The following is a 14,825-nucleotide window of genomic DNA, read 5'->3' on the forward strand; positions in this document are numbered from 1 at the left end:
AACGCAGCTTTAGTTCATGACTAGCTGGGAAACATAGCGGAGCTTTTAGCAAGTAAAGAGCTTAATATGTTGTCATGAGGTGGCTGAAGACCACATCAGGGCTGAAATAAGCGCAACTGAACATCCCAGCGTTTGTCAGATACAATGACTGTGTTGTAACTGTGTGCTCGCATATGAACTCAAACAGCGCTGTAAGATTCTGTCTGGCAGCTTGTCGTGGAGTTGTTCTGCCTCTGGGTGACCAAGAAAATCCACATATCTTTTGAAAATAATACTTGATCTAAAAATGTACCAGTATACTCTTGCAGATTTGAAACAAAAACAGTTTTTGTCAAAAGTTTGAAGATTTTTTTTTTCATAAATCCACAATACATTGTCTGAGCAACAATATTCACTTCTCTGTTAAAATTAATCTTCATAATTTTCTAAGATTACATATTATACTTTGAAATATAAATAAATGCATCTGATATGTAAATTATACATTCTATTACTAACTATTGTAATTGTACAGTGCTGGGAAGAACTCATAACATGTAATTGTGCAACACAACAATGAGAAGAATCTGGGTGAATTTATTCAAAAGATTAGCTGTGAAAGTTGTGCCTCAGATTTGGAGTCCAGTGCTGTGGCGCCCTCTGCTGGTGACAATGTGAACAGTTCTAATAGTATACAGTGGCAGCAAAGCAGGACCCAGAAGGGTCAGCCTCAACATTAAAGTACCCTCTCATATAGTCTGGGTCCCAGAGATAGCGACTCCACGAGACCTCTGGAGGAGTCCTGTGATATCAAACAGCAGCAGAACCTTTAAGTCCTGTCAGTTATGATGGATTGGACTTGTTTTCTAACATATTGGATTGAGATTTTTTGAATTTGAAGTATTAAACACTTGAACTCTTTTTCACGTTCCTCAAATCATTCCTGAATAACTTTTGTTGTGTAGCAGGGCACATCATTATGCAATAAGAGGATTTATTTCCAGCATCAGGAAATACCATTGACACAAAGATGCGTACAGAGTCCGCAACAATATTTAGGGAGATTGTCAAAGTGTCCTCGGACCCAGATTTCCGAGCAGAACATTATCCAAAGCAGCACACTGCTTCTTCCAGCTTGGCCTCTTCCTATAAGAGCATCCACATGATGTAAAAGAAAGAGCCACCTTCTTTTAATTGGTCCATTTGTACAGTTGTGACGCTCCTGTGGCCAATGGGGTCAACATGGGCGTTTTGACTGGTCTGCAGCTGCACAGCCTCATATGCTTTAAGCTTTCCATTACGGCCAGCGTCGAGGTGTTTCAGCAATTTGTGCTACAGCAGCTCTTCTGAGGGATTGGACCACCAAAAAAGACTGGCCTTCACTCTGCCAGCACGTCAGCTTTCATATTCCTGTCAGCGGTTCACCAGCTATCCTTCTTTGGATCACTTTATGTACGTACCAACTACATCAGGAACGCCTCACGAGACCTTCTGTCGTGGAGATGCTCTGAAGACTCGGTCACCAAACTGACCCTCAACAAAGTTGACTCCATCCTTTCTGATTTTTCCTGCTACCGACACAAGTTAAAAATTTAGATTTTTTTTTTTTTTTTTTTTTTAAAGATCTTAGGGTTTAATGTTGTGGCAGACCAATGTTTCCTTACCAACACTGTATTTTCAGCTGCATGGGATGTCTGTGAGGAGCTCAATGAAATGTTTTTAATGAGTACTTCGTATGCAGTGCTACAGTTACAGCTATTTCCAAAGGTTCTGGGAGAGAAAGCAAATTACTGTCCATCAGCTGATGAATACTGATGGATAATTGTGACTGTTGAGTGGACTAACGTACAAAAACATCAAACTGACTTCATGAAATGATCACACAAAGCTTCCTTTTAGCTTCTTAAAATGACGTTTTGGAGTTGAAATGCAATAATCATACTCAACAATGATGACCTATAAGGTCAAGCTTAAAGCAAATGTAAAAAAAAAAAAAATTGGAGTTGTAAAATATTGGACAGCATCATAGTCATATTAAAAAGAATAAATTCCTTTTTGTTTTGATTCCCGTCATACTTTTTTTTTGCTAACTTCATATGTTTGTATGCTGAGATGATGAGCATGCTGAGAACCGGAATTATGATGCTGATTAATCTTTGTCACTAATTTCTGCTGACACCTCATGCCATGTCTGTGCTGGTCTAACTGTCACACGTGTGTGTGTGTGTGTGTGTGTGTGTGTGTGTGTGTGTGTGTGTGTGTGTGTGTGTGTGTGTGTGTGTGTGTGTGTGTGTGTGTGTGTGTGTGTGATATTAATCCTTTCTGATGTGAATCAGCTCAGATACCCTCTGCAGAGTCAAACCATCTATCAGTCTGTGTTCGTTCACATCATCCCCATTATACCACCGTGAGTGTGTGCATCTGGTTTAATGCCGTGATTACCGGCATCCTGGTCTCATTGACTTTGACTCCAAGCCAGCATTCATTTGTCACTGAACACAATGATGCCCCTATTATAGTTGTGTCTGATGGACATCAACACCAACACTGCAAAACAAGCCTTGATCCAGAAACTGAAAAAGTTTTCTTAACTGTTATTGAAATGTATTTTCTTATTGAATAATGTTCTACTAAATATTTGACCAGAGATGAAATTGTAATAGAGAGAAATATTTGATACAGAATAGATGATATAGTGTATCTTTTCACACAATCAAATGCAAATCAATTTAGAACTTTTATATGTGATTTTCTGGATTTTTTTGGGGGGTTATTCTGTCTCTCACTGTTAAAATAAACTTACCATTACAATTATAGACCGTTCATTTCTTTGTCAGTGGGCAAACTTACAAAATCCACAAAGGATCAAATAATTATTTCCTTCACTGTATTCTTTTATTTTGTGCTAAGTTTGTAAACTTTCTTTTCTCAGGGGTGTTTTGTGTAAGTTTTGTGACTCATGGTAGAAAAAGCACTGATACACTCACTGATGACATTAACAGTTTGCTGTAAAGCTGAAGCAGCTAAATGGAGTTCAGCAATTGCTCATGTTGGTATTTACACCCACACAGTTTTTCCAGTCATATTTCAGCACTGCTCATTTAAGCCACAAGGTCAGAAATTCAGTCTAAAGCCACACTGATGACACTGTGTGTGTGTGTGTGTGTGTGTGTGTGTGTGTGTGTGTGTGTGTGTGTGTGTGTGTGTGTGTGTGTGTGTGTGTGTGTGTGTATTAGGTACAGAGGAGGAATGGCGTGGGCCTGACCATCTCATATGGGGTAGCTGTGTGATCCCAGACTGACCTCTTCATCATCACCTTCATCACCCGGCACTACTGCCTTCATCTAAGTCAAAACCTATTTTGTCATTTTTCCACCTGCTGTTTCAATGCAGAAATCTGGAAGCATGTTCAAAGTATACATAAATACCAAATGCAATTGGGGTTTTTTCCAGTCCTGGTTGAGGCTTTTCACCTGTAGTATCTCATGACCCTCCACTCCATCCCGGCTCTGTGCTTCAGCTCTACATTTATGTTCTCTGCTTTAACTGAAGGTTTTACATCAACGTTTGTTCGGGAGATGAAGCACATAAAACACAAAGCACCCAAAGTTGAGGAGTTCAGAAGTAAATGGACGGATAAAATCAAACAGAATACTTTTTATATTCAGTGTAAAATCTTTGCAATCAGTTCCCGCCCGAGCGTTCGGACCCACAAATATCACAGACTCTTTGCAGCTGTGTCAGGTTGAGGTCAGTTAACTCATCCTGCTGAGGATATTTCACCACATGTTACCAAGCCATCGCAGAAGCTTCACATTTGACCGATTAGCTGTTTCATCTTTTCTCTCGTAGAGAGGGACCACCACCCTGAAATAACGTCAAACTGTGGTGGCCGAGGAAGCTGCAGTTCTTGTGGGTCACCGCTCAAAGTAGCCAATTAAATACCGCTAAGTATCAACAGCCTCAACAGAGGGCACGAAAACACGTTCATCAGTGTGGCGGTTTGAGACAACACTACCTGTAGTGCTACACAAGTGAGTGTACTAACACATAAGAGTACTGTATGTGAGTGTACTAACATGTAAGGGTACTATATGTGAGTGTACTAACATGTAAGAGTACTATGTGAGTGTACTAACATGTAAGAGTACTATATGAGTATACTAACATGTAAGAGTAATGTATGTGAGTGTACTTATGTACATCATTATGACGAGAGATGTTTCACACCCCGGAGAGGATTTTTCACTTGCTGTGCATTAAAAAGAAGGTTTTCTTGATCATGTAAATAACATGCGAATACTGTATGTTTGTGTACTAACATGTAAGAGTACTGTATGTGAGTGTACTAACATGTAAGAGTACTATGTGAGTGTACTAACATGTTAAGAGTACTATATGAGTATACTAACATGTAAGAGTAATGTATGTGAGTGTACTTATGTACATCATTATGACGAGAGATGTTTCACACCCCGGAGAGGATTTTTCACCTGCTGTGCATTAAAAAGGAGGTTTTCTTGATCATGTAAATAACATGCGAGTACTGTATGTTTGTGTACTAACATGTAAGAGTACTGTATGTGAGTGTACTAACATGTAAGAGTACTGTATGTGTGTACTAACATGTATGAGTACTGTATGTGAGTGTACTAACATGTAAGAATACTATATGTGAGTGTACTAACATGTAAGAGTACCACATGTGAAAGTACTAACATGTGAGAGTACTATATTTGAGTGTACTAACATGTAGGAGTACTATATGTGTGTACTAACATGTACGAGTACTGTATGTTAGTGTACTAACATTTAAGAGTACTGTATGTGAGTGTACTAATGTGTAAGAGTACTATATGTGAGTGTACTGAGGGAAGTCGACCATTTCAGGCTGACCAGGGGTCAGAATCCTCAAAGCTTCTGCTCATTATGATGAGAAATGTTTCACACCCCGGAGAGGATTTTTCACTTGCTGTGCATTAAAAAGGAGGTTTTCTTGATCATGTAAATAATTTACTCCTCATCTAAAAGATTTGTGCTCCTCGCTCCATGTTTGCTTTCTTTCTTAGTTTTCCCGTAAACCACCTGCATTTTGAGGATGAACCTAACTGTTGATTTTAATATCCCAATTACTTTTCATATCTCTGTAGTAGACCAATTCTTTAGCTTTCTTTTGAGAGCGACATGATCGCCTGTTTACTCCTTTATATGGACAGACAGCAGCTTAGTCTAAATGTGCTGCTGTATGCGAGTTCCCGATGTCATGTCCAAAACTCATAACGTCTCATGTCCAATTACTTTTCAGCCTCATCTGTTCGAGTGTTACGCGTTAAAGTAGGGGAGTCTTCTCAGTTTTCGCTCTCTTAATGTAAACCTATTCAATTCAAGCTGAGACGTGGCACTTTAGTGTAGAATCCAATTATTTTATTTCTAATGGAACTTGAAGAACAAAAAAATATTTTACCGTCCAAACATTTATGGTTTGAATTGTAAATCCAACCTGATGTACTTTCATATTCTAAAAAAAAATCCTCGAAGATGGACTTTCTCATTCCTCCAACACTCGCTGTCTCTGCTCCACTTGACAGTTGCCAAAGGAAAGTAATACACATACACATTATGCGCACAATTACACACATAAAACTTTACAAACAACAGTAATAAATTCATTGAAGTCACTGTCACTTTTCACAACCATGTTTGTGTACAGTAATGCAAGCAGTTCTTCTCCGGTCCTCGTAGTCTGGTTGTGCCTTAAAATGTAAGAGAGGCATCATCTTGTAAAAATCCTCATCTTTTCACACACCAATATGTGATTTGCAGGTCGAGATTTTCTTACTTTGGACATATCTTTTGTTATAATTTCTTGTCACTCTATCGGCTGAGAATAGAAGATGCTGTTTATCTTCTTTGTGTCTTTTGAGTTTGAGATTGTGAATACATTGTGTCAATGAATACTTTAAGTGTCTGAGTTTCATGTTTTCTTGTTGTTTTTTTATGGGTGTGGAGTGGCTAAATAGTGTGCTATCACTGTCCAGTTGGTAACGACGCACGCAAACACACACACACACGCACACACACACACACACACACACACACACACACACACACACACACACACACACACACACACACACACACACACACACACGATAATAATTAAAGACAGGCCCTAAGTGAGGGGGAACAGGCCATCTTCCTCTGTAAATGGAGCGTAATTGAGGTCATTCACATCCTGAGAGGAAGATCTCTTTGTGTAGTGTTCTTTTTTAAGATATTTACAATCAATAGTGTTCCATTAAATGCTACAATTGAAAATCAGTCAAGGATAACTCCCTTTTAATTTTGAGAAAATATGTGACATTAGGAAAGAGAAAAAAAGAGCACACAGGTACAAGAAACAATATCCTAGAAAACGTATTAGATTCAGGAAGTTCCCAATCCAAAGTGCAATGTTTCCAAATTGAATCTGATCTTGACTTTGCTTTTGTAAACCTTCCGTGTTTGTTTCCGACCTTGACGGAAAAAAAAAATCCAAAGTCACACACACAGCAGCACTCAGGGATTGCACGCTTTATTGAAGATCACCGGACTTTCATTTGGCAATAATACATGACTGGAACGCAAGGCAAACAAACTAATAAATAGAAAAAAAAGAGCAACTGACACAAGTGAGGAAAATGGCTGTCTTTGAGAGTCCCGCTGAGTGGTGACGTTCTACACCTAACAAAAATGTCTGAAATTAGGACTAAAAGCACAAATCTGTTTCAAAACTAAAGCTAAAGTATCTTAAATAAATGAAAAGAGTTGATGTCATAAAGTGCACGAAAACTAAAAAGTGCCCCGACTGCCGTGAAATCACGAGGAAACACTGAGTGTACGTCAAACGCAGTCGCTTCGTAACACGCTGAACCTGAATCTGCTTTTCACAAAACATTTCTTCCTTCAGAATGTCTCATATTTCATACGTCACAGCTCGGAGCTTTAGAGGATGGGTTTTTCTCAAGTCTAGTTTAACACACTACTCGAAAAATTTCTGAAGTGAAACAACATTCGACCTCTTTGGCGGAGCTTCCAGAAGTTGTCACGGCAACGTGGTTCCTGGTCACCGTTGGTAATAACCTCCAGCAGCGACTGACTGAATCTGAGCAAAACACAGTCAAATTTATGGGACGCTTCAACTTCAAACTTCTGCTCCACTGCTCGCCGGATCATCATCTCACCGGCAGATAAACTTCATCCAACAGCCGAGTTGACTTAAATACAACTTGAGAGAACTGACAGACACCCATCCACACAACACACTAACATCGTCCCCTACAAAATCTGTCACAATATATCACAAACCTTTTTACAAATAAAAGCTTTAAGGATTTGTAGACGTCACTAATGTTATAAATATGATCGGCAAAAATACAATACAATAAATCTCTTTTTGTAGGAATCGAGACGGGACATAAAAATCTGTAAAAATCCTCACTTCACCTTTGGGGTTAGAATATCAGACTCTTTCACGAGTGCTAGTTCGGCCAAGTTACATAAATCCAAGAAAAAGCTTCCGTCTGGACTCGTGTGTACGTTAACGCCTACGAATCGGAAACAGCGTGGTAGCAGTGTGGTGCCTCGACATTAATGGAGTGTAGCTCACCAAAACTAATGTCATAGTTAGTAGAAAAAAAAGTGACATTATTAAAAACAAGCTTAGTTATGTGTTGATCATCAACAGCTTTTCGTCAAAGGACTCAAATGGTTTTCAGTTCGCCGACAACAACGACATGGAAACCTGGAACATTGAACATTCAACGCTTTTCGTCGACAACATCTCACTCTGGCAGCAACTTTCAAAGTCTGACCTGAAACCTTTGAAGTACACGATTTGTCATTTTAAAAGGATGCAAAAAATGCAAAGTTATATTTGCATATATAGTTACTCACTAATAAAAAAAAATAAAAAATCAATAAATATCAATAAATAGTATTACTTGCGTTCACGTCTACAAATCAAGGTGCCGTAAATATTGAACGTAACGAGGAATGCTGCAGGTTTTGACATGTTGCTTTCTGAAGTTCATTTGAAACATAACATGGCAAAAAACAGTGGTACAGGTATAATTACAATTATTATTCTCACTTATTACTGTGACCCACCCTCTCCCTTCCCAGGAATGTATGTTAAATCAACCAAAGCTTTATGTTTAAGGAGAACGTGACATTATAGGCAGTTCCAATCTGTCTCAGACATCAAAGATCCGTTCCACCTCCTCTTTTCTTTCTTTCTTTCTTTCTTTCTTTCTTTCTTTCTTTCTTTCTTTCTTTCTTTCTTTCTTTCTTTCTTTCTTTCTTTCTTTCTTTCTTTCTTTCTTTCTTTCTTTCCATGTTGCATCCGGCAGAAGAATAACACTTGTGACCCATTTTGGGTTCTAACGCACGGTTTGGACAAACACTGCAATAAACACTGCTGGCTGTTTAAAAACAGGACCGTTTCAGTTTTCTGGGTAAAAGTAAGGAAGCGACAGACGTGGGACTTCATTTTGGCTTTTGAAATTGCTGTCGGTTGATGTCGTTGTTCACTCCTTCTTCTGATTGCTCGATAGGGACGCCTCCCATCGCTGCGCCATGGCGTTCTGTCGTCGAGGCACCGAGGAGAGGGAAAGGGGGAACTGGAGGGGAGGGAAGATTCAGCTGAACCACTGGAGCAAGGACACGTGGGGTAAACGGATGGTTTGATGCGTGGATGGATTATGGGATGGATGGAGAGAACAGAAATGCACAGAGGATAGGAGGGTGGAAGGAATCATTGGATAAATTGGATGCAGGTGTGATGGGTCGATGACAAAAATGAGCCAAAGACATTTGCTGAATTGTGAACTAAAGGATTAAAAATGGAATCAATCCAACTGATTCACAAATCAGAAAGTTCACAATTAATAAAGGTAGCAGATGAATGAATGAGTAAAGGAAGAAATCAAGAATTTGAACATTTTAATAGGATTTTCATGCAATGTATGTATGTAATTAGATAGAGTGAATGTTGTTGTAAGTACAGTGCATCCGGAAAGTACTCACAGCGCTTCACTTTTTCCACATTTTATGTTACAGCCTTATTCCAAAATGGATTAAATTAATTTGTTTTCCTCAAAATTCTACACACAATACCCCATAATGACAAAATGAAAAAAGTTTGTTTAAAATTTTTGCAAATCTATTGGAGATAAAGTTTTAGCTGAATTTCGGGAGCAGGACCACGCCTCAACCACTCCCCCACTTCCGGCCACACTCCTATAAATATCCACCCACTCTAAACCTCGGCCTGTTCACGTTTTCTGCATCCGGAACCAGACGCCACGCAGAAGGAAAAAACAAAAACAATCTTACCTTGGACCAAACATGGATCTGCTGTTCCTCAGCCCGTCTGACGACGACGACAACGACGATTGTTTTGCCTTCACACAGGCCACCCATGCACCCAAGGGAAGCCCTCGATCTGCTGCCCTCTCCAAAAACCCCAGGGTTACCCACAAGACGCCGCCACCGGGAACACCCAGACAGCACAGCGGAGCCAAATCGCCGATCTCCAACAAGCCGACCAGCTGCATCCACCAGAATCCCTCTCTCCGTTCAATCCTTCTGTACAAAGGTTCTGATCCACGGCCGTCCTCCAATAACTCACTCACCGGTGACAGAGGGAGACCTGCCACCTCCAGACGTAGCCAACGGCAACGTAAGTCCCCTCTCTCTTCCTCCGCTCGCCCCAGACCCAGCGCTCGGGAACGAGTCTCAGACAACTCCGGCTCCCCAGCGCGCTGCGCTCAAAGCCTCCGCCACCACTCCCGCGGTCCAGCCAGGTCCCCCGTCGAAGACGCACTGGCCAAGATCTCCGACCGGACCGTAGTCCGTCAGCTAAAAGCGTTAAAAGAGAAGGGGATACCTCACCACCGCTCCAACAACAAAGCAAAACTGTTCCAACTCCTCACAACTTTCCAAAAGTCACGTCAGGCAAAAAACACAGACGTACCTCCATCCAAAACACACCGGCGTAACGTCAACGACAGTGACGTCACCATGCACCTCCAAGCCCCACCCTCCCACCCACCCACAAAGTTCCGGGTTGCCAGGTTTTGCAGCGCGCCACCTCTCATCCCCCTCCACTTCCTCCGGCAAACTCACCTTTGCACAGCGGCACCGGGATGCCACCTCTTTTCCTCTCTTCAATTTCCACAGCATTCCATCCCACCTTCTGGCTTGGATTCATTAGTCCGTACTACTGCTGTTCTTCCACACGCCCCTTTTTTCTGCCCTCTACTCTGGCACCGGGTTGCCAGGTCTTCTTTCCTCTTTTCCCCCTCTCTCATCCATTCACAGCGCCCATCATCACCATGGGGCTGCCAACTTACAACCCTTCTGCCCCCTTTCCTCTGGCGCCTCCAGCGACCTTCCCCAGCTCAACGAGGGCCGCAGTTTACCCTTCTACCATGGAGATTCCTGGCACCGGGATGCCAGTCCCTACTCCTTCTTCCCCTACCCTCCAACCATCCGATGCTCTCTTTTCTGGCTCTGTGCCACCGCCACCCCCCTCCCCATTCTTCCAACCCAGCAGTCCCACGGCCACACTACCTGCACTAAGATTCCAGCCCCCCTCCTCCCCCTTCCCCTGCTCCAACCACACACCCAGCACTTATCCTTGGTGTCAGCGATTCCTCCACCCAACATAGCTGCCAAAAAACAAACAAACACACAAAAAAAAACTTCTCCCATCTCCGCGAACTTCCGACAACAGATAATCTCAGGTAAATACGTTGACTTGGCACAACTCATCCTCCCTCCCCTCCACCAACACGCTGAACCTAGGGTGATCGATAGCCATGAGAGCCTCATTATCATGCGTACCTCAGCGCCAGCTCGCTCCAAAGAGCTCACCCCGCCTGAGTTCGCGTACGCTTTCTCCCTGTATAGAGATGTCCCCTGCACCCCCTACTCAGCTAGGAGGACAGAGTTAGATAATTACCTTTCCATAATCCTGGACCTAGCGCGGATCAGGCTTTTACCAATACCACATCCAATTCGCTTCAGAAGCCGCAGCCCGTCTCCTCCAGTTCAACCAGGCCACTTACTGGGGTACCCTCAACCAGGAACTCTACTGCCGCATTTTTGCCGCCCGTCCAGCTCTCCCCTGCAAATTATGCAGCGCCCCTTCCCATCCCGCCTCCGCGTGCACCATCCCCATCCAACCACGTCCCCAAAGCCAACCTTCAGCCACCACTCACCCGACTTCCTAGTTATAACTCCTCCTTTATCAGCTCCAGCCCACGGTCTCTCGACCATGAAATCAGTCTTCACTCAGCTTGGCGTCCCTCTCTCTGAAGAGAAAACAGAAGGTCCTTCACACATCTTGGAGTTTCTCAGGATTACTCTCGACACTGTCCGGTTCCAAGCTTCTTTGCCCGCGGAGAAACTCCACCGCATCATTCTCCTCCTACAAAACTTTCTTCTTACTCCCTCTTGCACCAAACGACAACTGCTCTCCCTCTTGGGACATCTGAACTTTGCCTTGCGCATCATCCCCCAGGGCCGCTCCTTTATTTCGTACTTGCTTTCCCTTGCATTATCCACACCCTCACTTATCGATCCAGTCTCCATGGATACCCCCTCCAGAACAGAGATGCAGATGCAGCTGCACCTCCTCTCCAACTGTAACGGTATCACCTTCTTTTACAATGACCAACTTTCCAAACCAGAAGGCATTCAGCTCTATACCGATGCTGCTCCTTCCACCAGTTTTGGAGGCCACTACGGTAGAGGATGGTTTTCAGCTGAATGGCTCATCGAGTTCCGCAACTTCCTCCAAGGCTCCCTCCAATTATCTTCAGCAGTCCACGAAATATATTCGATCGTTATTGCCGCTCTCCTCTGGGGGCACGAGTGGCCAAAAAGGTCTATCCTCATCCATTCTGATAATATCGCCGTAGTCGACATCATTAGCGAAGGCAGAACAAACTCTCCCACGATCATGCCATTCATACGCCGTCTCACGTGGCTGTCGGTCACTCATCAATTTATTCTCCGAGCTAAACATGTTCCTGGCCACCATAACTCCATCGCTGACTCTTTGTCTCGCTTCTCCTTCCAGATCTTCAGAACCTTAGCTCCAGACGTGGAGGAGAATCCAACCCGTCCCGCCATTTTCAGACATGACATTCCTCGTTTGAAACGAACCATCTCAAAACTCATCGCTTTTCCCCAACAAGCCATCGTCAGCAGCTTAGCCCCCAGCACTCTTTCTACTTACCGGATGGCCTGGAACTCTTTCCGCTCCTTCCACGCCATGTTTAACCTTCCGTTCCCTTCCTTCGACGTGGCCTCCGTATGCAGCTTCATCTCCCATGTCCACTCAATTCTCCACATCGAGATACCTACCATTAAGATTTACCTCAGCGGTATCAACTTATTTGCAAAATTACTCACTGGCTCTCCCTGCTCCCCTGCAACGCTCTCCCAGTCGTCTTTACTTATTAAAGGCCTTCAGCGCCAAACACCTACACCGATTCCTCGCCGTCTCCCGCTAACCACTGATCTTATTTCTCGCTGCATTGCCACCCTTCGTTCTAACCACTTTTCCGCCCACCTGGCGCGCACTCTGGAATCCATGTTTCTACTTGCTTTCTTCGGTTTCTTGCGATGCTCAGAATTCGCTTCTTCTTCAGTCAAGTTTAACCCTAGTCTCCACCCTTGCGTATCCGACCTCTATCCCATCTCCGAAGATTGCTTAGGCTATTCGCTCAAATGGAGCAAAACAAACCAGGTCAGCAACCCAGTTCCCGTATTTTACTTTAAACTAAATTCATATCTGAGCCCCTATGAACCCCTCATACACTATCTTCAGCTCAGGAAAACGCAGCAAACTTCTTCCCCTGAACTGCTGTTCATCACCGAAACAGGCCAAGTTGCCAATCGGTCCTGGTTCCTTTTACACTTCAGAGTAGTTCTAATCACCTCGGGGATTAATCCTGACTCCTTCTCCGGCCACTCCTTTCGCATAGGGGCAGCAACCACTGCGTCAAGCAGAGGAGTCCCAGACCACCTCATCAAGGTCATGGGGCACTGGTCTTCCCAAGCCTACCAACTTTACACCCACCACAGCTTCAACGACCTGCGCAAAGGGCAGGCAGCCTTGCTTTCTTAGGATAGCTTCTTTTGGGGATCTGCAAGGCCCGGGAGCCGCAGTGGATCCTCGACTAAGCCTTCCCCCAAACCGCGAAACTCTCACCCTGGCTTAATCTCCCCCAATCAATGAAGGTTCGCCCCCAGCCGAGGCGGGGTCCTAGCCAGTGAATTGGAGATGAAGTTTTAGCTGAATTTCAGGAGCAGGACCACGCCTCAACCACTCCCCCACTTCCGGCCACACTCCTATAAATATCTACCCACTCTAAACCTCAGCCTGTTCATGTTTTCTGCATCCCACCCTCCCTCCCTCTTGTTAAACCGTTTCACTTATGGTTATCATGTTTCACAGACTTTATCCTTCCGTCCCACATGGAGATCTCGGGGATCTGCAAGGCCCCGGAGTCGCAGTGGATCCTCGACTAAGCCTTCCCCCAAACCGCGAAACTCACCCTGGCTTAATCTCCCCCAATCAATGAAGGTTCGCCCCCAGCCGAGGCGGGGTCCTAGCTAGTGAATTAAAAATAAAGAATGAAAATATAACACTTCATCAGGTTGGATGGGGAGCGTCGGTGCACAGCCATTTTCAGATCTCTCCAGAGATGTTCAATCAGGTTCAAGTCTGGGCTCCAGCTGGGCCACTCAAGGACATTCACAGAGTTGTCCTGAAGCCACTCCTTTGTTATCTTGGCTGTGTGCTTAGAGTCGTTGTCCTGTTGGAAGATGAACCTTCACCCCAGTCTGAAGTCCAGAGCGCTCTGGAGCAGGTTTTCATCAAGGATGTCTCTGTACATTGCTGCATTCATCTTTCCCTCCATCCTGACTAGTCTCCAAGTTCCTGCTGCTGAAAAACATCCCCACAGCATGATGCTGCCGCCACTATGCTTCACTGTAGGGATGGCATTGGCCAGGTGATGAGCGTTGCCTGGTTTCCTCCAGACTGGACGCTTGGCATTCAGCCCAAAGAGTTCAATCTTTGTTTCATCAGACCAGAGAATTTAGTTTCTCATAGTCTGAGAGTCCTTCAGGTGCCTTTTGGCAAACTCCAGGTGGGCTGTCATGTGCCTTTTACTGAGGAGTGGCTTCCGTCTGGTCACTCTACCATACAGGCCTGCTTGGTGGAGTGCTGCAGAGATGGTTGTCCTTCTGGAAGGTTCTCCTCTCTTCACAGAGCAATGCTGGAGCTCTGTCAGAGTGACCATCTGGTTCTTGGTCACCTCCCTGACTAAGGCCCTTCTCCCCCGATCGCTCAGTTTGGCCGGGCGGCCAACTCTAGGAAGAGTCCTGGTGGTTCAAACTTCTTCCATTTACAGATGATGGAGGCCACTGTGCTCATTGGGACCTTCAATGCTGCAGAAATGTTTCTGTACCCTTCCCCAGATCTGTGCCTCGATACAATCCTGTCTCAGAGGTCTACAGACAATTTCTTGGACTTCATGGCTTGGTTTGTGCTCTAACATGCACTGTCAACTATGGGACCTTATATAGATGGTGTGTGCCTTTCCAAATCATGTCCAATCAACTGAATTTATCACACGTGGACTCCAATCAAGTTGTAGAAACATCTCAAGGATGATCAGTGGAAACAGGATGCACCTGAGCTCAATTTTGGGTGTCATGGCAAAGGCTGTGAATACTTATGGCCATAGGATTTTTTTTTTTTCATTTTGAATAGATTTGCACAAATT

At 43.9% G+C, this 14,825-nt stretch overlaps 1 protein-coding gene across 4 annotated transcripts in view; it reads right to left on the reverse strand.

Moving 5' to 3' along the window:
• Positions 1-6,537: 6,537 nt before the first annotated feature.
• LOC138631095 (cyclic nucleotide-gated channel beta-1) overlaps positions 6,538-14,825 on the reverse strand; it is a 32,455-nt gene continuing 24,167 nt past the window's right edge. For 3 of the 4 annotated variants that reach the window (XM_069715838.1, XM_069715835.1, XM_069715837.1), the window contains exon 7: positions 6,538-8,639. In XM_069715838.1, the coding sequence (XP_069571939.1) occupies positions 8,547-8,639 (93 nt within the window). In that variant the 3' untranslated portion in view covers positions 6,538-8,546. The other variant, XM_069715836.1, reaches the window with a different exon arrangement.

The sequence above is a fragment of the Brachyistius frenatus genome, unplaced genomic scaffold (assembly GCF_029030835.1).
Source record: "Brachyistius frenatus isolate BFR_SWC_R1_liver_20210118 unplaced genomic scaffold, ASM2903083v1 Contig_149, whole genome shotgun sequence".
Taxonomy (NCBI): Eukaryota; Metazoa; Chordata; class Actinopteri; family Embiotocidae; genus Brachyistius; species Brachyistius frenatus.